Here is a 23014-nt window from a genome sequence, read left to right as displayed (position 1 = left end):
AATTAGACATTTTAAAGTTTAACATCGAAACATTATTTTAATGATCAGCAGTATTTACAAAATGAAGAAAATCCCTTCATATCTAGACTTTTACTCTGAACACTGCTGAATTTTTTTCATCTTTGTCTTTTGCAGATGAACGGGACAGAGTGCAGAAGAAGACTTTCACTAAATGGGTGAACAAACACTTAATAAAGGTACCTGTATGTTTATTACTGACTGCAGTTTTTTCAGGATAATATATTCAGTGATTACAGATCCTGTTCTTCTCTTCGGTGTACTCATCCATTCATGTTCAAATTGTGATTTTACTGTTATTTGCTTATTTGATTATCATTTTAACAAACAAATCCAATGCAACTTACTATACGCTTTGGCAGCACAAGTATCATAGGTTAAGTTCATGAATCAACCCTTGCAGAGTGGGCGATGTGATCAACATCTTATATATTGGTGTTGTGAAACAATATATCAAAATGTAGGTTTAAAGGGAAAAAAAATAATCATTTTGTAACAAAACTACAGTAATAGCTTAACTAATGTACAGTAAAAGCTAAAAGAAGTAAACAATGTAAAATAACTGTGTGATAAGGTTATCTGTACTCTAGCTTTAGGTGTGTGCACTGATTAAAAACGGATTAAAAATAGATTATTATTATTATTATAGTTTTCGAAAAAAATTACTATTTTATATTGCATTTTAATTTTAAAGTTTAAAACATCATTTTAAAGTGAGATTTTGCCATTTGTCATTTCACTCCCTCCCCCAAATATGTTTATATAATTATAAAATCAGTCAATTTGACTGTAAAATTAGTTTCAGTTTTAATTATTTTAGCTGAGGGGTAAAAGCAAAAACAAAATTAAACTTTTTTTATAGCTTTAGTCTTAGTTTAGTTTAGTTTAATAATCATAGTCGGAACAGTGTGCTCTTTCATGTTTTATTGCACTTTAATGATGTAAAATCGCTTTAAGAAAGGCTTAAACTCTGAAACTTTTATCAGACTGCAGCACTGCGATGTCATGTGAGCCTTACCATGATGGACAGATAATATTTCCACCAGTTTATCATGTCTCCAAGTGTATTGCTCACACATACCACTACAATTAGTTACCAGTGCACTTTTTAGCCACTATGTCACAACACCCAGTTTAGAAACTAGTGTGCTCATCTATTTGGGCTGACACAACAGCTGTTGTGCTGAACAGGATTTCTGTTAGTATCCACCGTAGAGAAGCAGATCATATCCTGTCCACACATGGTATAAATCTACACACAGCTCGTTTATCATCGTCTAGTCTAAAGTGTCTAGTATTTAGGCAGAAAGAAAAACCCAAACAAAAGATAATGAAAATGGAAGTTATTAGCACTCAATCAAGCCTTGTTCATTCACCGTAGACGAGGCAAAACACGAGACCACTTCAGAACAAAAGAGTTGATATCAGACAAACATGCATGTCATGAACATCTGGATTCATTTTGCAGCATGCATATGATAATCAGGGTATAAACACTTGTCAGTTTAACCATGATAACAGATAACATTGAGATCAGTCTGATTTAAAGCTGATTAAACAAAAGCTTTTTATTCTCAGAGAAAACTTTTCTCACACATCTTTGGTAAAAGGTAGAGATTACATGAACAACTGTTTAAGCCTAATTTGTGCATGTAACCTCATCTGAATAGTCATCTTTCATTGCAGATTATTATGTCTGACAATGTGTTTTTCTCACTTTATCTAGCCTTATTTGTATTTGTCTCATTTGAATTTTGGCATAATTTCATCACATACATTATGTAAAACATTCTTTTTTCAAAGTGATTTTAAGGATGTGCATCCAGAGCACACCTACAGTACATTAACCTATCATTATACTAGGCAGCAAATGTTCAAATCATTTGCATTTAGTACAAACATTAAGTATGTTTTCCCTCTTTATAGTATCTTTATATTATTTATATGGACACATCTATATTTGTTTGACCTTGACAAACACTTAGAGATCACAAAAACCGTTTGCTCTGTGGTTTGTCCCTGTCATCAGCTGTAATCTAGCACTTATTAGATGCTGCTATTACTTTGTGCTGATTGAGAAAATATGGGTTTAATGGTCAAATGTGTGACCCTGGACCACAAAACCAGTCTTAAGTGTCCATTTTTCAAATAAATATGCTTCCCATGGATGTAAGTTTTGTTATGATAGGACAATATTTGGCCGAGATACAACTATATGAAAATCTGGAATCTGAGGCTGCAAAAAAATCTAAATATTGAGAAAATCACCTTTGAAGTTGTGCATATCACTAATCAAATATCAAGTTTTGAGATATTTACGGTAGTTAATGCATCAACAGAGACCTCTAGTGGACTCAATAGGAGCTCTGCCTTGTTTTCACTTAACATTTCACTTTCAGTTGGATGAATAGATGTTTGTGTGAAAGAAAAAAAGAGGCTGGAGGTTTTATTGTGCTGAACTTCAGAAGTAATGCCAATCTTTAGACCTCAGTAGTGTCTCAGTATACAGCAGTTGAATCAAAGTCATTTATCCAGCTTACAAATGCTTTATAGTAAGACTTTTAACATACATGAAATATAATGACATTTATATTACAGAGAAAGGGCAATTCTGAACATTTGATATCTAATATTTTTAAAGAATAAATTATACAATTATTTGTTCCTCAAGGTTTAACAACATTTAACCAAATAAAATGTTAAGTTTCCACGATGGAAAGTGAATTAATTTACTCACTCTCATGTCATTCTAAAACCGATTAGATTGTTCTTTTTCTGTGGAGTGCAAAATGAGTTATTTGGCAGAACATCCAGGCTGCTTTTTTCATACAAATCAAATGCAAATCAGCTGAAACAGCCAAGCAATGAACAAAAACGACCATCAGTGCTTGAAGTGTTGGTGTAATGTGAAGAGCAGTCCGGACTTTCTAACTGAAATAACTGATGTTGCTAACTTTCACTTCTTTCTTCCATTTCTAATCGATGTAACTCATTCATCGCTCCTCCCCGTCCTCCAGCACCAGAGAGCTGAGGTAGGTCCATCTGTCAGCGTGTCCCAGCATGCTCTGCTCTCTCACACGCATGTTCAGTGCCACTGCCCCCCCGAGGCTCTTCTGCTGAACCATGCTCACAGCTTGAGCTTGAAAATGACCCATTAAGTCTCATGCACAGCAACAAAAAAAAATGACATTAGATCATAGACACTAAAAAAAAAAAAACTAAAATGGCAGACAAAAAAAATTGAAAAACTTTAACTAAAATTAAATAGAAAACAGAAAAAGTGTAAAATATAACAAATCCTCCAATATTTATCAATGGTACTATAGACAAACAGTGGTTTGAATGTGTTTGCAAGAACATGAGGGTGAATAAATGATCAGAGAACTGTTTGTTTTCTGTAGCTTTAAGGATTTTGAAGCGAGCTGCAGAGGTTTGAGTGTTTTGCAGCAGTGCATGTTGATATAGCTGCATGATAAAAACCTGAGGAAGCCCAGTCTGTCCCTCATCCACAGGAAATCTGTGTGTTTGTTATTGAAGCTGAGATCTGCTCAATGAGCTTTCATCAGTACAGTGATTGAGTGGCTGATTTAGAGCTTCAGAATATAATTGAAACTCTATCACTCAGGAAATCATTTGATCTTATATGACGCGAGACAGGTGAGCCGCTCTTCTGCCTGCAGTCATGCGTTGCCCTGTCCTGTTCTCACTGAGTAAAACACAAATGAATCACTCTGGATTCAGGTTTTTTCCCCTTCTCTTAACACGAGACACACATCCTTGTGTTCAGAGTTCCTGCTCGAGCTGCACAGCTCTGGAGTCTTAACCTTTCAGAGACCCAGAAATAATCATTTGGTCAAAATCACGTTGTTCCAAACTTGAACACAAAATGACTATAAAACAAAAACTATATACAGTACATGAGAATGGATGAATTATGACAAAATGTTGTAAACAAAATGGAAATTCTAGCTGCATGATTTTGTCCTCCAAATGAATTAAACACAAACCTACAGCCTTTTTAACCAATTCAACTAAATAACGCATGCAGACACCTGTCAAAAAAACATTTATCTACAGAAAAATCATGGATGGATCTGATTGTATCAAACGGTAATCAGGATGTGCTACAAACACAATGCTACAGTTTAGTTTGTGAGGAATGAAATCTTCAGAATTGACTTGGGTTTCTTTCTGCAGGGATGTTTTATGTGACTCTTATAAATTGATCTTTGCTTGTTCTCCATCCTCAGACTCAACGTCATGTGAATGACCTGTATGAAGACCTCCGAGATGGACATAACCTGATCTCCCTTCTGGAGGTCCTCTCCGGAGAGACACTGGTGAGTGTAACCAAGCCTCCACATGATCCCAAAGTCCTGATCCAGATCTTCAGGTTAAAGAAGACATATTATTGGGTGATGCCTTGGAATACGTCTCTAAATTTGAAACACGTTTTGTTGAATCCCACCCAAAACACTGGGTTCAGATATTCCAGAAAAGTTCTTGATATCTTCTTCCCATCAAACTGCTTCATTTGTTTTGGCTGTAGCTCAGACATTAACATCACTCTTTGGCTTTTCTTTTGAATCTGTGTGGCTCCTCCTTGACTTCTTTGGACTTCTGCCTTTCATCCCACCATCTCTTTGCTGACCTTTGCCCTTTGACTTCTGTCTGCTCTCTTTGCACTTCTCTTGCTGGTCAAGCCGAGGGAGCGGGACGTTGTGCGGAGCGTGCGGTTGGTGAGTGATGCAGATGCTTCATTAGCATGGGTCACTCACTGTGGCTGGCCTGCGCATGATGTCACGTCCGCCAGTCTTTCATTTGTTATTAGGGTTACTTCAATGCTACTTTATGTCTCACGGCTATCAAATGCTAGGTATATTAGCTAATTAAAGTGCCCCCATTATGGGAAATGAAAGGTTCATATTTTGGTTTTGGGTGTCCCCAACAACAGGTCAAAAAAATATGAATACATTTTTACCTTCCTCTCTATACGACTCCCAAAAGATTCGCTCAATGATTCATTTTTCCAAACCCCTCTTTTGCATGACATTAATCTGCAGAAATTGGCCTGTGATGCCTCATAAAGCAGCGTTTGTGAGCGCAGTGCTGCTTTGTGGGCAATATGCTAATGTTTCACTTTGACAACAACATGAAACGGCTTGGGATTCCTTTTAAAAACGACTCGTTTCAATGATTCAGAGTCGACTCTTTCATATGAGAGACAGTAACTCTATACACAGCGCACTTTCAGATTTGAAACTTTGCAGGATGTTTCCATTCACTTAGAGCCGTGTTACACACTGCATAGAAGGTCATTTAAAAACAAATCCGTAGTAGGGGCACTTTAAAATAAAGATTACAGGGAAAATGATTCAGCAGGTTGGTAGCTAAATGTTGAAAGACTTCTATATTTAAATATTTAAAAGATTCAAGATTTAAAAAAAAAGCATATTTTCTTCAAAATTGTTGGGACTTTTATTTTGAAAGTGTACTATTAGGAATAGCATTACGGTAGCAATTTAATTTACTCTTATACAATAATATTGTAAAACCTTTTTTAAGATTTATACAAAAAATATTGATAAGATTTAAGATAAAAAACAACATTGCTGTCTTAATAAAGCATGTGTTTGCTTCTAGTTTGACTGGAACTGGTTCCGCTTGCGCATGACTGACGCTGTTTCTCTTTATGACATCATCTATCTGAACCTCGTCATGGTTTGGGTGTGTGACCGATTCAGTGAATGACTGATATCTAAGTGACTGCCAGATTAATCCACATTTATTTTGAAGCAATATATAACTGATTATAAGTTGTGCAAAACATGCTTTTTTAAGTTAAAGTTGTTCAGGTCACAAAATGATGTCTGCAGTCTCTTGGGGACTCAAATATTTTGGGTTGTTTCCTATAATACAGTTTTGTTTTTTCAGCCTTCAGTAGTTATTTAGCATTTATCCACAATATTATACCACATCACATCCCTAAATACAAAAGATCATCACTTCTGTCAAATAAGCTTAAAGACCCCATGAAGGGACTCAACATGCATTTTATTGTTTAAATTATTATTATTATTTTTTTGGCTTATCTGTGTTGACATATTGAAAGAGGAAATTGGGGCTTGGCATATCAAAGCAGGTATTATTTATGTAGAGAACATGCTTTTTCTTGTGTGGAGCTTATTGGACAAAAAATGTATATGCTCCTGATCACAACAACATGAATAAGAATATCAAAAATGTATATTTTAAATGCAGATTTAGTTTTTCTGTCACCTAGCACACATATGTCCTCAGTGCTAGCAGACATAGACTAAACATTTTGATTTCATGGGGTCTTTAAATTCTTTTCTTTGCATTATTAGTGTTCATTAATATTGTAGCCTCACTTCAAGGTCCTCCTCGTTCTCCATTCTTTCTTCATTTAGACCTTCCAAAGAAGTTTCTCTGGGCACTCAAGGACAGGTCTCAGTCTCGTCTCTTCTTTAAACCATGTCATGTGTCTCATTGACTCTCTGTCTGTCTCCACAGCCTCGTGAGAGAGGACGCATGCGATTCCACAAGCTGCAGAATGTGCAGATAGCACTGGATTTCCTCAGACGGCGGCAGGTACGTGAACAACTCAACTCACAAACTAAATTAAAAGCATAGTTTGTCCAAAAATGATAGTTGTCCTTGCTGTCCTTATTCAAGCTTGTTGGTTTCCAAACCTGTTTATTTTCTTTCATTCGTGGATTATCAAAGGAGATGTTTAGCGGAATGTCCGAGCTGCTTCCTCACATGAAAAGTTCACAACGATCAAAACAAAACTGACCATCAAAGCATTAGAAAAAGCCATCTAGACAATATGTGCATTTTCAGGCGTCTTAGTGGGGAAAAGAGCAGTATAGACATTTTACCTTAAGTGTCTCCTTGGAAAAAGTACATTCATGGAAAAGTATATCATAGAGGATTGAGGATTCAAATGTGAAATGCTGTTCTTCTCTGTAAATCACAGGTCAAGCTTGTGAACATCAGGAACGATGACATTGCAGACGGAAACCCGAAGCTGACACTGGGTCTGATATGGACCATCATCCTGCACTTCCAGGTCTCCTGTTCTGTCAGTGTTGAGTTCCCATACCATTTACCTCCTCCTCCTGCTCCTGATCAGTCTGATCAATCACTTCAGTCACTGGTTCATTTAATTCTTTGGGTGTCATCGATTTGTTGTTTTCCAATCAAACATCAACAGGGTCAATCGTTTTTGCTTCAAACCAGTATCTGCCTCATGCAAAAACATGCTATTTTTTTATAATCCCTTTTTAATCAGGAATATGCATTATGATCAAGCACAACAGTCGTAGAGTGTTCAAATGATGCAGTTTGTTTGATTCTCTAATCAAATTTGTTCGGTGTTTCATAATCTAATATCCAGGCTGTTTCGTAGATCTACATTATGTGAGTCTGTTGTCCAAGGTGTTTAATTACAACCACACTCTGATTTATTCCACCTCAAACAACTAAACTACAGCTGCCTGGAGACTGTCACACATTCAGACGATTGTAATGCTCCAGTATGTCCTTCCATTGTTTGATCGATCAAATAAATTGGCAGGACTTGTGGTTCATCCAGCATGCAGTGACACAGAGGTTTATGTAGAGATGTGGCGTCTGAACTTCTGCCCACCTCCTCAAGAAATAAAAGAGCTTTCTCTTTTGACCGAAAACAGAGTCTCATGACCAGGGTTTTAGAATGGTGCCAAACTTCTGCTTGAAATTAATTGAGGCTTTGCAACCTCCCATGTGCTTGTCTTCTATCCGGAGTGACATTAAACATGATTGTTTAAATAAGGATAGAAAAGCACTATTTCACAGATTTCCTCAAAATTAAGTTTACAGTAGTTTAAGTCTACGTAGAGTGTTTCATCCCTTTATCGTGTTCTGTTGAGTTTCCCCAAATTTCTAAACAGAATCCTGCATTAAACATTAAATTGTCACTTTTTTTGTTTACATTTTTGTTATTTTACATTTTTTATTGTGTCTGTGTCTGTGTGTGTGTGTGTGTGTGTGTGTGTGTGTGTGTGTGTGTGTGTTTGGGGGTGTGTGTCTGTCTTTGTCTGTGTGTGTGTGTGTGTGTGTGTGTGTGTGTGTGTGTGTGAAATGTGGGGACCGATATAACACAGGACAATCCAGGATAATCTGGGACATTTGGTCACCATAATTTGTTGAAATCGAAAGCCTTAAAACAGTGTTTGTGAGTAACTAAAAGCATCTGTACTACATCAGTCATTGTAAAAGAGTTATCAAAATAGCACCTCTTTCAATAAGAAGCAACTTTTCTAACATGTAGTATTGTAGGGAGAAAAGGTGCACTGTTTTCAATGGCATGTTGTATTGTACATGAACAATTACAATATTCAATACTGTCTGGAAGTCTGACTTTCATTTTAGCCAGCTCTTTGTTTGTTTTGTGACTGATTGATTGAAACAGGATTATTGGATAATCTTTGTCAATGTTGCCAGAAGTATATCTTTTGTCTTTTCTTGTAGTCAAATACATACAGTATCTAGTTTAAGGCTTGTTTTATTGACTATGAGTAGTATAAAAATGCACGTTTATTTTGGCAGATACTGTTGTTTAAATGCTTGACCCAACACTGAAGGTGAACCAGTTTCCGAGCTTTGATTTTTCTTTAATGAACCTTATTGATTTTGTTAATGGATTAAGTTTAATGACGGGTCTCAGAGTGGTTTTAGGAGGTCAATGGTATTCAGTGGGGCTGAGTTTGTTTGTAGTGCATGACTGAAATTTGTGTGAGAAATCAACCACTATTGATTATTTATTGATTTGCACATGATAAACATATGGCTGCTGCTGCCACTTGTTATTAAATCCATGCAACTCATTTTTCTGGGCTGGTAGATTTCAGATATCCAGGTGAACGGTCAGTCAGATGATATGTCAGCGAAGGAGAAGCTGCTCCTCTGGTCTCAGCGGATGGCGGAGGGTTACTCTGGTGTCCGCTGCGATAACTTCACCACTAGCTGGAGGGACGGAAAGCTCTTCAACGCTGTTATACACAAACACGAGTAAGTCCCAGTGTACCACATCTCAAGATCGGGGTTTGGCTTGTAAAATATAAAGTAGTAGTAGTCACCAGTGCATTGTCACAGAATTCATTCTTTTTTATTTAATTGTTTTGGAGTTTCCTGATATTTTCTTGAAATGTTTCTGATAGTTACTCAAAGTACAGCCTTCTTTTAGCAATGTTGGAATATAGAAATGTGTTGCCTGACTCAAGTTTGAGCTTCAGTCTTGATCAAACTTGTCCTAGGTGCCATGGAGTGAAATGTTCTGATCTGAATTCTGCACATATTTCTGTGGAGATAAACGCCCTGAGCACAGATGTGTCAAATCAGCGCTGTGCACACCACTGACAGTTTATTCTTGTGGTCTTCTAGAGTTTAATCAGACTTTGAAGTTTGACTATTTTAAACTAAATATAAAGGCATTATTAATGCATCGTAATGCACTTTACAATGAATTGCATGATTTCATGAATATTGTGATCACAGCTATATAATACATTACAATACTTTTTTATCTATTGTTTCACCTTTAGAAAATATAATGCATTACAACAAACAAACCTTTAAATATTATAATGCATTTAAACTTTGGTTGCAATTAATTATGAAAAAAGTCAACATGTAGCGGCTAGGGATAGTCTAAAATAGATTAATGTAATTTTAGTTTTTGGAGCTTGGTGACCCAAACTAATTTTATTGCATGGGGAAAGAGCAGCATGTAGACTATTTGATACGATCGAGACACAGGAGACGAGAGATCCAAGAGCAGTGTGTGTTTATTGGGTAATCCAAAAATCATAATCCAGTAAGCAAAGGTCAAAATCCAGGTAAGCAGCCAGAACATGAAACAAACAAGAAACTAGAACCGCAAGGGAACTCGAGGAAACTGGGTGAAGGAAAATAAGGACTCCATGACACAGAGAGAAAACAGACAGGTTTAAATAGACAGGGTAATGACGATGAAAGTAAAGACAGCTAAGTGCAATTATCAGGTGTGCAATTACCGTGATAAAGGGACAAGGCTTTGTGGGAAATGTAGTGCCTGCAGTGAGGTGCCTATGGGGAAGTGAGACCACTATTGGACACCCAGGGAAACACAGACCAGACACCGTGACACTATTAAAAACATGTTCTAGTGTGCTCCACATGGGTTTCGAACGATATGAGCATCAATTAAAATGACTAATACAGTTTTTTGTAAGTATGAAACAATCGTCTATCCAGGCCAAATGAAAGCAGTTTTTCTCTAATGAGGGTGTGTTCTGTAAGCAGACACAAGGACAAAAGAGAGCAGGAAGAAAATGAATGAGAAAATAGTTTTAGAAGAAATCTACAATGAAGGCTGAAAAGAGAAATACTGTACCGTGAGGTGTGGTGCCTGTCGGAGTGGAGACAGGCCTCCCCGCAGGGCAGCTTTTCTGAAATGTTGACATGTACCTGCAATGCTTGGGAACGCCCCACTGACCCTGACATGAAGGGAGAGGATTTGATGCTTTTGTCAGCCAGGAACACCCGTAGGATTTGTCAGCTCTGCCTCCTTTCAGAAATGAGCAAGAGGCTTTTACAGGCACCACCTGCATGACAGAAAACAGCACTGCAAGTACAGTTTGCTTTCTCTTTTGGAGCTCACTGGAAACCAATTTTGAGTAACTAATACCATGCAGAGTACGTAGATATTGATATTTGGAATTGCAAGAACTGTATACTGTCTTTGGAATTGCATTGCTTGGTAGCACATTTTGGGTGCCACGATGATGCTCAACATGAAGAGGCGTCTGTCCTTCAAGAAGCGTCGGGCCAGCTCCAGCAGCACTATGGCTTCTGCGAGTGACGTGGAGGACCGTGTGGTCATGCTGTGTGAAGATATTCCCTCCGAGGGTTCCCTGGACTCGGGCCAGGGCTCCCAGAGTCCAGGCGCTCGCTCCAGCGGAGACTCTCAGACAGGACACGGGCCGTACTGGAGCTCAGTGGGCTCTTTACGAGAGAGAGACCTGAGGCAGATCCATGGAGGCTTCAGGACGGACGATCAGAGCATGGTGGCAGACGCTCAATACCACGCTGGAGGATTTTATGCATTGCCTTCCAACACACATTTTACAGACATGCCTGGGTGCTTGCTTCTTTAACACACTTTAACACTTTTTATGGTCCAGAATCGAAAGGTTTCAATGTTTTAATCATTCGGTGTAAATCTGTATAGTTTGTTCGCTCTCTGTTGTTTGGAGCCGCTCCAATCTCTGGTTATTCGTGGCATGTGAGTTATGGCTCCATCCCTCAGGAAACAAATGTTTTTAGGATTTATGGAGCAGATGGTCACTTTAACTCTCTGAACTCTCTGAATTGTGTCCCCTAGTATCAAGCAACATTTATACTTATTATATTGCGCATTATACATTTTGTTTTGGTAACACTTTACAGTAAGGTTCCATTTGTTAACATTAACTATTTTAGTTGTGCAAACTAAAACTGAAAAATACTTCAGAATGCATTTATTAATCTTAGTTAATGTTCAACATTTAATAATACATTATTGCATTCAAAAGTTGTTTCTGTTAATGTTTCTTGAGGGACCAGAGGTAACATGAACTCTAACACGTATGATGGTATTGTTTAGTTAATGTTAGGCATGATGTCGTAAAGTGTTTGCATTTTTTATGCATTGGATTTTTTTGTTCAGTGATCCAGTGATTTCAACGTTTTACAGTATGCTGCATTTATTACACACTTTCTGAGGCTGATGGGTTTGTTTCTCTTGATTTCACCAGGCCCAGGTTTATTGACATGGGGAAGGTGTACCGCCAAACCAACCTGGAGAACCTGGAGCAGGCCTTTTCAGTGGCAGAGCGAGAGCTTGGGGTCACACGACTGCTTGACCCAGAGGGTAATGTTAAATCTGGCTATAAGCTGATTTTTAAGAAAGTTATTAGATATTAACACCTAATACTGGAGCTAAATTCAGATTAAATGTAACACAGTAGGTTGATCTTCCATTAAGTTTAAAATCCTTTGACATTTGAAAAGTGTCAAAAGTATGTGACCCCCTTTGACTTTTCATGAATATTACAGTGTTTATTATTCCTGGTATATCCATCCACATAATTTTATTTATGATTTATTCACTGGTGCAAGATTGCAGCAATTAGCAAAGAAAACAGCCAAACTAAACTAATCAATTCCTGATGGACCATTTTTTTAATCTTTTTTTTTCTACATTTACCTGTTTCATTTGGATATGCATCACAGTGGAGAAGAAAATACATTCACAGTTTCCCTTTCATGTTAATGAAATCTAAATTATTTTATTGAAATTTGATCTGATCTTCCATGAAGTTGCAGTAGACAAATGCAGTCTGATAAAACAAAGCATCTTTTCATCTCTTTATTGAACATGCTGAATGAAACAATCAACGCTTTTAAATCTACAATTCGTTTCATTGCAGATGTGGATGTGCCTCATCCTGATGAGAAGTCCATCATCACCTATGTGTCCTCCCTTTACGATGCTATCCCCCGTGTCCCAGATGTCCAGGACGGCGTCAAAGCCAATGTGAGTTTCACTCATCATTTCTAAATAACGACCCAGTTCCAGACGTAGGCTTTCAGCACATAGTCCAGTTAATATGCTGTCGAACCAAATCTAATAAAACTAATGAAGCATTTTTAAAAATGAGGTTTCTTAAGGTTGCCTGTGAAAATTCCCACACTTCTGCTGAGTAGTATCAGTGTCTCTCTGACATATGACAAGATGATCGTCATGTTCTCAGAAACACATTCCAGACCTCATGATTTGATTTGATTTGCACAGCACAAAAGAAGACGTTTTTATCAAAATGTTCTTCGTGCTGCTCTTTTCAATACAATTAGAGTGAATGGGGACCTTTACTGTTGCTCAGAGAAATTTCATGAGCATAATCCAAACAATCTGGAGTTTTGTGTGAAGACGAAAGGTTCCCCACACAGGTTTAGCTCATGCTGGTTATGCAAAATCATCAATAGAAAGATGCTTGTTTTGTAAGTGACTTTTGTGTATTCTGTGCTTCATACTTCTCTGCTCTATTAACAGTAGACAATGGATTATTTTTGCATGCAAAATTGAGCCCAAATTTCACTACTGTTACACTTTAAGACTATTGATCTCCTAAAATCGCACATGACTATATTCCAAGATGTCTCTTTAAAAAAGGCTCCAAAAAAGAGATTTTTGCAGTGATGAAGAACCATTTTTTGGTTGCTTAAGAAGACTCCTCTTCCACGTCCTTGTTTACACTTTTACGGAGGATAAAAGGTTAGGAATATGAACTTGACGAGGTAATAGATGTTGTGTGATCTGGATCTCAGCCATCTGACCTCATATAACAGTGTCCAGCTGCTGTTAGAGGCAGTTTATTTCATTCCTCCTTCACGCCATCAGCATCTATTATGAGAAGAGAATTAGATGATCTATGAGCTGTGTCACAAACCATCGATAAATAAGCCCCTGAATCAGCTATTGGTGTGCTTTGATTCGTCCCTCCCTTCATATGCTGTTATCAGACAAGGCTCTGATTGTTGACACCTAATTGAGTGAATGTGGTAAGTGGCAAAAGAGCTTTCCTGTTCCTCTCTGAATAGTTTTTGTGTGTTTTGTTCCCGGCTGCAGGAGCTGGAGCTGCGCTGGCAGGAGTATTATGAGCTGGTCACCGTTCTTCTCCAGTGGATCAGACATCATGTACTCATCTTTGAGGAGAGGAAGTTTCCCAGCAGCTATGAGGAGATCGAGGTGAGTCTGCTGTTGTGTGCTCTGGGTTGTTACTAGTAACTCTGTTTGTATTCAGTTATTGAATGCATTGCAGTATTCATTATCTGTCGTGCTGTGCTGTCTGTGAGTTGCACACTGTTTTTTGTGTTTTTTTTGTGTCCTTTAAAGGACCAGATAAGTTAGAGTTATAAGTTATTTGGAGAATGCCTAGAATGCTTGAGTTCTCACTATTTTAACCAGTAAACTCCATAATTGGCTACACCTAATTGGTTTGATGGTCAACAACTTGGTTATGCTGATTTAAATATTAGACCAGCACCAAATGAACACTATTATAACTAGCATATAATTTTTACTTTGTTTTAATTTATAGTTTTATTGCATTTAGTCTTATTACAAATTATATTTGTTATTTTTTTGCATGTATTTATTTATTTTTATTTGATTATTTAATAGTCATTTATTTTATGGGACATTTTATGGGACATTTTTATCTTGCGATTATGACTTTTTTTCTTCTAAGAAATGCGAGTTCATATCTTGCAATTCAGATTTTATAACTCAAAGTTGCGAGATAGAATTGCGTGATATAAACTGCTAAAGTGAGTTCTAAAGTCAAAATTGTGAGTTAAAATGTCAGAATTGCGAGTTATCTCTTTATTTATCTCTTTATTATGGAAACCCATTTCCACCACTAAATAAAAGATAAAACAAGTTAATTGCGACTTTTTATCTTGCAATTTTGACATATTTGTATTCGGAATTGCGAGTTTATAAAAAAGTTCACAATTGCGAGAAATAAACTTTGAGTTTACATCTCGCAAATCATTTACGCCTTAAAATACATATACAATACCGTAGATATATATATATATATATATATATATATCTTTGTTAATGTAAGTTAATAAAAATGCACCTGTTCATGTTAGCTCAGGTTCATTAAATAGTAAATAATAAATATGTGTCACACTTTTGTTTGAGCACCAATTCTCACTAACTAGCCGGTAACTATGGCTTTTGACTCAATTAAATTAATAGATACAAGTTTCAAAAGTGTTATTGTTATTTCATGTTAACTAACCTAGTTAAGTTTATTATAAAGTGTTACAGACAGTTATTTTCAGTTTTTAAGTTTTAGTTTTTTTATCTTAGTACTTTGGCTAAAATAAAATAGGTTACAAGATTTTTTTTCTTTTGTATTTTACATATTTAAATTAATGAAGGTCTTGTTTCAGTTGATGATGATAACCCTGTTACTCCCAAGTTATTACACTGCATTATATATCTGTGTGTTTATTTATTAATTTGCTTGTGTGGTTATATTGCAGATTCTGTGGCGTCAGTTTCTGAAATTTAAAGAAACAGAGCTTCCCGCAAAACAGTCGGACAAGAGCCGCTCCAAACACCTCTACCAGTCCTTTGAGGTTTGTACACATGATCAGAATACACTCTATTGTGTTGCATTCACGAGATGTGAAAGTCATTTCAGTTTTTGAATCTGTACAATGATATGTTTCCTCTGCTTTAACATGATTTTCCACCATTTCCTCACAGAGCGCAGTCCACGCTGGTCAGGTCAAGGTTCCTCCAGGTTATCATCCCACTGAGGTGGAGAAGGAATGGGGTCGTCTACAGGTGTCTATTCTGGAGAGGGAGAGACTGCTCCGGATAGAGTTTGAGAGGTTAGGAAGATGTCTCAAACACAGATTTGTCTTAGGGGCTTTAAACTGGCGAAGACTTACATTACATCAGCCGTTATGACACAATGAAGGCCATTCTAGACTAATGAGAGCTGCATGAGAATAATGCGGCCTCTAAATGCATCACTTTAGCACTTAAAATGCATACATTTTATTGCATTTAATGCAATTACCAATAAGTGGTATCCATAAACAGAGCTTCTCTCTTCATTTTTGCTTAGTGACTTGTAATCAGCTGATGTTTTGGTGATTTTTAGTTTGTCGTAGAATATACGAACATGTTAAAACACTGACTGTGTGTATGTTTTTCATCACTTGGTTTAATCATTTAAATCTGCCGTAACCACAAACTATGTTTACTGTTCAAAATTCAGCAATACTCTACTGAATAATCGCCTGTATGAACTAAATTATAGCTGTTTTGATGCAGGAAAAACCTTGAACTGTTTGTCAGGGCTTGAGTTTTTCACAATCAAGGAGAATGGAGAAAAGAATCTGTGTTTCTGTTTTCGTTATAAAACATTAAACAATTTTGGTTTTGCTTAGTGTGATTATCATAGTTTTAATGGATCCAAATTCTGGGGTTTTAACCTTCCTAGTTATATAGAGACTGATGAATGTGTATTCGACGCATGAGTGATTTCCAAACAAAAGTATTGATTGTTCTCTTCAGTTTCTGTGAAGCAGTGTAGCAAGTTTACTGATTTCAGTGTCGATGAGACCCATAAAAGAATGCTGCGATTCAATGAAATGAAATAGTCCTGGATGTCCGTCATCTTGAAGGAGAGGGAGTATCATCCGCACCAGGACACGTCCCCTGTCTCAACACAATGCTGCTTCTCGCTGGACGAGAGTAATATGCAGCACACAGTTTCTTCATGGGCCGTGGAATGGCTGAACAAGCACCACAACAACTTCATCCTGGCTGTGGTTTGGTCTGTGCGAGTCCCATGACAGGATTATGACAGGAATAACATGCTTTTTATGCATTTTGGGGAGAGTCTTGCATTCTGTTGGACTGTAGAAAATGGCATTTGTGACAGACCTGTTTCGTTTTGAGTATTTGCTTCGTGGTGGAAAACTGTGAGTTTCTTCTTTGTTTTGTTGTTTTTTTCAATAACTTGTAACCAGCTCACGTCAATTCCCCATCATATTTTTCACATTTGTTTTATTTTAGTTTCAAAGTTTTACTGTTCTTGAAAATCCTGTCTCTTCATTTTTATTATTATTGAAAAATCTTCCAGTCGTTTGTGAAATAGTCTCGCGTACATCAGACCTGATCGGCGAAATGTCTGGTGCTCATAGCAGCTTATTTGAAAAAAAAATGTAATCGAATTGTCCTTTTGCAGGTTAGAGCGTCTCCAGCAGATCGCCAGTAAAGTACAGACTGAATCAGGCATGTGTGAGGAACAGATCAACCAGACTGAGTCTCTGCTGCAGACGGTGAGATCAGACATCCTCACAACACACTCTTATAGTTACTGTTCAGTCAAACGTGACCCTGGAGCACAGAAGCAGTCATAAGTAGCACAGGCATATTTGTAGCAATAACCAACGATACATTGTATAAGTCAAAATGTTCAATTTATTCATGCAGTATGATATGCATTGCTAAGAACTTCATTTGGGATTATTTAGATTTTTTTTTGTTTCAAATAGTTGTATATCAGTCAAATACTGTTCTATCATAACAAACCATACATCAGTGGAAAGCTTTTTATTATATACTGTATATAAAAAAAGACCCTTATGACTGATTTTTTTTTGGTCCAGGGACACAAATGTGAGTTGCTGTATAAACTTTGACTTTTGCTGCAGGATATCCGTCTCCTGAGTGCTGGGAAACCAGCGCAGCACACGGCTGAGGTGGAGAGGGATCTGGACAAAGCTGACGGTATGATCCGGCTCCTCTTCAACGACGTTCAGCTGCTCAAAGACGGCCGCCACCTGCAGGCAGAGCAGATGTATCGCAGGTGAGTCCATTTAGTGGAAAACCTTCTTCCAGAAGACTTCAGTGCATTAACTCTTTCCCTACCAAACACTGAATTTTCCGTGTTTCTGCGTTTTCACTGTTATACACTCGGGGGCGCTATTATGCATCTCCTGAATGAGTCTAGAAAGTGCCGATCAAAAACACAGGCGTGGGGGCACAGAAACGAGCGATCTCATATGTAAGCATATGCATATGAAAAATAATGCTATCATCAAAAATAAATAACATATAAATGAAAACAGCCTAAAGTTATCGTGTGAAATGTCGATCCAGGAAGTGGTAAAGGCCTAGGAGTGCTGATGGAAACCATCCACTGCTTTTTAATTAAACTTACCAACAGTCAAGTGTTGATGTATTGCACGTTCAGATATTTCTACAAAAAATATATATATTCTGGGGGTCATGAAATTTTAATGAAAATCGTCAAAAAAGCAAAAACTTTTTTTCCAAAACGCTGGTGGGGAAGGGTTAAAAAGGGATATTTCTTTCCCTTTTGGACCAATGAGTAATTTTATTTAATGAAACTACTCTGTAATCTGTTACAAATAATGTAAGCAAACTGAATGACAGTGGTTTTCCTTCCTCAGGGTGTACCGCTTACACGAGCGCTTGGTGAACCTGCGCAGCGACTACAACCTGAGGCTCAAGCCCAGCGTCAGCACTGCCTCTCACGTCTCCATCACACAGATTTCCCAGAAGTCTGTGCAGCGTGCACGGCCCGAGCTGGATGAGGTCACCCTGCGTTACGCGCAGGACCTGTTATCCTGGGTGGAGGAGAACCAGCGGCGGATCGATGTGGGCGAGTGGGGCATCGATCTTCCCTCTGTGGAGTCTCAGCTGGGCAGCCACAGAGGACTTCACCAAACCATCGAGGACTTCAGGGCTAAGATCGAGCGCGCACGAACAGATGAGGTACTTTAACTGTTTACTTTTTTTTCATCCATGATTTTTTACTTACCATATAACTAATTATAGTAATTAAAATATTCTAGTTAAAAATTACTGTGAATGAATAATTAAAAGTAATTTACAAATTAATAATTATTAACAAATCAATTAATTAACAAACTCTACCTTCACACATACTGTAGAGTGATGTAAAGCAGTATGTACAACTATTTTGCAAATCTCAACTGCTGAATTGTTTATACTGTCACAAAATAGAAAGTCTTATCACATAGCTCTATATTTAAAGTTGAATAAATAAACATTTCACCAACAGACATACAGTGAATTCAAGCAAAGCAATATATAAAACATTGCAAATTTTAACAACTTTTTTATATTGTGGCAAAATAGACTGATAACTATAAAGATAAATATAGCTGTATTAGCAGTGTTATCAGTGGACAGTACGGTTCTGTTTATTATTGTTGTTGTCTGCCACTTTAAATACTCAAGCTCGTTAAAGCAGAATGGATTCTGATTGGCTGTCAAAGTCTTTATTGTTCATCAGCTGAAAAAAAACACCCTCATATTCCACTCATATCATTCATTCATCTTTCTTGTTATCTTTATAGTTGTGGTGTGGATTATGCTGTTCTTATTGAATTAGAACAATTATACAAACTTTATAGTATTAGTCGTTGGTGCGAGCAGCCCTTAAGGCAGAACGAAAAAGGCTCAATACAAAAATAAATGTGATTTTAATAAAAACCTGAGCTTTCTTCCTCTTTGTGTGTTTCAGAGCCAGCTCTCGCCTGCAAGTAAAGGCACATACAGAGACTATCTGGGCAAACTGGATCTGCAGTACAACAGACTGCTGGTGAGTGCTTTAACCAGTGACTGTTAAAAACCACTAGGCCTTGCAGAGTGTCAGCACACATCTCTCTTCTTCTCTAGAACTCGTCCAAGTCCCGTCTGAGAAACCTTGACCAGCTGTATAACTTCGTCAGCGCCGCCACCAAGGAACTGATGTGGCTCAAAGACAAAGAGGAAGAGGAGATCAACTACGACTGGAGCGAGCGCAACAACAACATGGCTGCGAAGAAAGAAAACTACTCTGTAAGTGCAGAGCTCTGTTTAGGGCTGGAGGGTTGTCTGTTGCTCATTGTAGTTTAATCAGGTGTAAATGGAGAATACTGACAGTTTGGATTGATCTTCATGGTTTAATTCATTCCTCAGGGACTCATGCGAGAACTGGAACTTAGAGAGAAGAAAATCAACGACATCCAGGCCACTGGAGACAGACTGATCAAAGACGGACATCCGGGCAAGAAGACTGTCGAGGTACGGAGTCAACCGTCCCTGTTTTTAAAAGAAGACATGGTTAATCTTTACAATGCATTACAAAGAGTTATCAAAAGCTATAGTGGATTATTATAATTATTCATTATGTGCATTGTGATACATTATATCTTAAATTTAAAATGCACAGCGTATCGTTGAATTAATAAGTGTTATAAAGTATTATCTGTGCTTATAATTATTAATGAGATCATGCAATGCATTACAATGAGGCATAAAGAATGCATTAAAACTACTTTTATAATGCATTATGCATAAAGGCATTACCAAAGACTCCTCTGCTTACCAAGGCTGCATTTATTTAGAGTAAATGATTATTAAAGTACAGTAATATTGTGATATAGTATTACAGTTTACAATAACTGTTTTCTATGTGAGTATCTTTTAAAGTGTAATGTATTTCTGTGATGCACAGCTGAATTTTCAGCATCATTCCTCCAGTCTTCAGTGTCACATGGTCTTCAGAGATCAATCTGATATGCTGATTTGCTGCTCTAGAAACCGCTCTGATCAGTAAGGGTTAAGTGTGTGTTGTGTTGATCTGCAGGAGTTCAGCGCAGCTCTGCAGACGCAGTGGAGCTGGATCCTCCAGGTGTGCTGTTGCATTGAAACTCATCTCAGAGAAAACACTGCATACTTCCAGGTACAGCATCAGTATCATCTAACCATGTGCAATTCTTTGTTGGTCAACCATGTATGAGCATTATTCTTCTCTTTCTCCTCCCGTAGTTCTTTGCTGATGTGAGAGATGCTGAGCAGAGGATGAAGAAGATGCAGGAGACCATGAAGAAGAAGTACACGTGTGACCGCAGCACCACTGCCACTCGTCTGGAGGATCTACTGCAGGACGCTGTCGTGAGTTTGCTTTCCACTGTCAGCAGATGGCTCTCAAAAACTAAACTTTAATGCTAGTGTTTGTTTAGTGTTTAAAAAGTCATATTAATAGGAAGCTGTAAGCTAGCTAAGTGAGTTTGACCACAGGAGGAAAGAGAGCAGCTGAACGAGTTCAAGTCTGACATCGCTGGCCTGAGCAACAGAGCCAAGTCCATCGTCCAGCTGAAGCCACGGGACCCCACCAGCCCCTCCAGAGGAAAGCTGCCCATCCAAGCTGTGTGTGACTTCAAACAGATGGAGGTAGGGACTCGCTGACACCGGTCACACACGCTCACAGAGTGCTTGTGCTGCACGCTTGACCTCTGCTTCTGCTGACAGATCACCATGCACAAGGGCGAAGAGTGCGCGCTCATCAGTAACTCACAGCCCTTCAGGTGGAAGGTCCTGAACCGCTCGGGGAACGAGGCCCTGGTGCCCTCCATCTGCTTCCTCGTGCCCCCCGTCAACAAGGAGGCTGTGGAGAGCGTGTCCAGGTGCGTTATACACACTACACTGGGAAACACTGTTTTCTGGACAACTTTAGTGCTTCCTGTCCACCAGCGTTATTTTACTGTCATTGATGTACTAGTATAGGTTTTCAGAAGAAATATGAATTTCTTTTTTTAAAGTTTAATCATTTTGTCGTGTGTTTTTGTAGTCGTTATTTATTTATTTTGTTTGTTTCATTGATATGCTATCATATTATTTTGATATCTATTTTCTGTTTTCACGTTTGAGTTGTTTTGTTTTGTGTTTTTTACCTTTTTATTAACGTATTTTCCGGGCTATAAGTCACACTTTTTTTCATAGTTTGGCTGGTCCTTTGACTTATACTCAGGTGCGACTTATAGTCTGAAAAATACGGTAGTGTTTTTAAACATGCATATTTATAGTATTCATTAATTATTATTACGTTTTAGTTTATATAATTTTATTTATATTTTGAATTTCAGCTAAAAAAAGAAACAAAAATGAGAAATGTTGCTTCGGCAACTAGCTGAAATAAAAATGATTATAAGATACTACTATATTTTTGTATTATATTATATTTTCATTCGTTTTTTTATTTATTATTTTCTTGAGGGGTGGGGGTCAGTATGTTGTATGCTGTCTTTAGTTATTTTTATTAGGGTTTTTTTGTGCATTTTTCAACAGTATGTGTACTGTTGTTATGAGAATTTACTGCATCAGTGGTAGCTATTTTAATACAAGTAAAAAAAAATAAAAAAAGTGAAACGTCTTGGCAACTAGCTGAGTTTTTTTCTTTGTTCAGATTTCTCTTTCTTAGAACACAGTATGAGCTGAAGCAGACTGTAATGTTTAGACGTGATGTTGTGTGGTTGTTTCTGTCAGTCTGGACGCCGGTCACCAGCAGACTCTGGCTCTGTGGCAGAAGCTTCACGCTGACCTCAGGAGTCTGCTGTCCTGGCAATACCTGATGAAAGACATCCATCTCATCCGCTCCTGGAACATCACCACGGTCTGTTCTACACCTCACTCATGACACTGTGTTATAGTCATTACCTTAGGATTTAGCAAAATTGACTGATGAAATGTATTTGCTACTGAAAGAGATCAGTGCATATATGCTTTGAGACTTATATGCACTGTCTGGTTATTTCTTTCTAAAAGAAAATAACACCCGTTCTACTAAACAACATGGGATTTTACCTCTAATTGAGTAACTTGATTGTAAGGTCACAGTTATATTTAGGAAACAGGCGGTAAACAAGGAAAATTGCTTTATTGAATAACAGGATTTCCAAGGGCTCTTCTAAATGAATTAAAGAGTAGACGTGATAGTTTTGCAACAGATTTCAGAGGAGAGATGAGATCAAGACTATTAAATAGGCCTGTTATTGTAAATTTGACATTGCAATAATTAAATACAGTCCTTTCTGGAAAGATTGATTTGTAATGTTTATGTTTCAGTTCAAGACGATGAAGTCAGACGAGTACCAGCTGATGCTGAGGAACCTGCAGCTGCACTATCAGGACTTCCTCAAAGACTCCCAGGACTCCAGGCTCTTCGACTCCAGTGATAACCTGCAGGTGGAGAGGGACTACAAGGAGGCCGTACAGCATTACGACAGCCTGCTGCGCTCCCTGGAGAAAGGTACAGACACCAAGCCCTGACAGAGCCCTGTGTGCATTACACTGAAACACGAGGATGTTGTGTAACTGTTGAATTCACGTTTCAGGAGCAGCCGTCAGAGCGCAGGGTGAGTCTGTAATGGACAGCTCTTGACGTTTTTTGCTTCCTGTGCTTTAGCTAACGGCACATCTCTACAGAGTGTGCATGTACTGAAACACTCAACAGAGTAAACCCACAGCCTGGTCAAACGATGGAGCCCTGAAACTGTAAAC

The 23014-nt window shown here is 37.9% G+C and overlaps 1 protein-coding gene across 1 annotated transcript in view; it reads left to right on the top strand.

The window, feature by feature from the left end:
* LOC132157987 (plectin-like) overlaps positions 1 to 23014 on the top strand; it is a 73736-nt gene that overhangs the window by 29347 nt on the left and 21375 nt on the right. The window contains exons 2-24 of the mRNA XM_059567228.1: positions 136 to 197; positions 4269 to 4358; positions 4722 to 4757; positions 6553 to 6630; positions 7019 to 7111; positions 8927 to 9093; positions 11859 to 11974; positions 12534 to 12640; positions 13733 to 13852; positions 15163 to 15258; positions 15389 to 15516; positions 16884 to 16977; positions 17353 to 17507; positions 18115 to 18439; positions 19215 to 19292; positions 19370 to 19531; positions 19652 to 19756; positions 20322 to 20417; positions 20504 to 20629; positions 20756 to 20908; positions 20987 to 21141; positions 22001 to 22127; positions 22580 to 22763. Coding sequence (XP_059423211.1) covers positions 136 to 197; positions 4269 to 4358; positions 4722 to 4757; positions 6553 to 6630; positions 7019 to 7111; positions 8927 to 9093; positions 11859 to 11974; positions 12534 to 12640; positions 13733 to 13852; positions 15163 to 15258; positions 15389 to 15516; positions 16884 to 16977; positions 17353 to 17507; positions 18115 to 18439; positions 19215 to 19292; positions 19370 to 19531; positions 19652 to 19756; positions 20322 to 20417; positions 20504 to 20629; positions 20756 to 20908; positions 20987 to 21141; positions 22001 to 22127; positions 22580 to 22763 — 2853 coding nt within the window. The remainder of the gene's footprint in view (positions 1 to 135; positions 198 to 4268; positions 4359 to 4721; positions 4758 to 6552; positions 6631 to 7018; positions 7112 to 8926; positions 9094 to 11858; positions 11975 to 12533; positions 12641 to 13732; positions 13853 to 15162; positions 15259 to 15388; positions 15517 to 16883; positions 16978 to 17352; positions 17508 to 18114; positions 18440 to 19214; positions 19293 to 19369; positions 19532 to 19651; positions 19757 to 20321; positions 20418 to 20503; positions 20630 to 20755; positions 20909 to 20986; positions 21142 to 22000; positions 22128 to 22579; positions 22764 to 23014) is intronic.

Source organism: Carassius carassius, chromosome 15 (genome assembly GCF_963082965.1).
Source record: "Carassius carassius chromosome 15, fCarCar2.1, whole genome shotgun sequence".
Lineage (NCBI taxonomy): Eukaryota > Metazoa > Chordata > Actinopteri > Cypriniformes > Cyprinidae > Carassius > Carassius carassius.
This window is presented reverse-complemented; position numbering and strand designations above follow the sequence as displayed.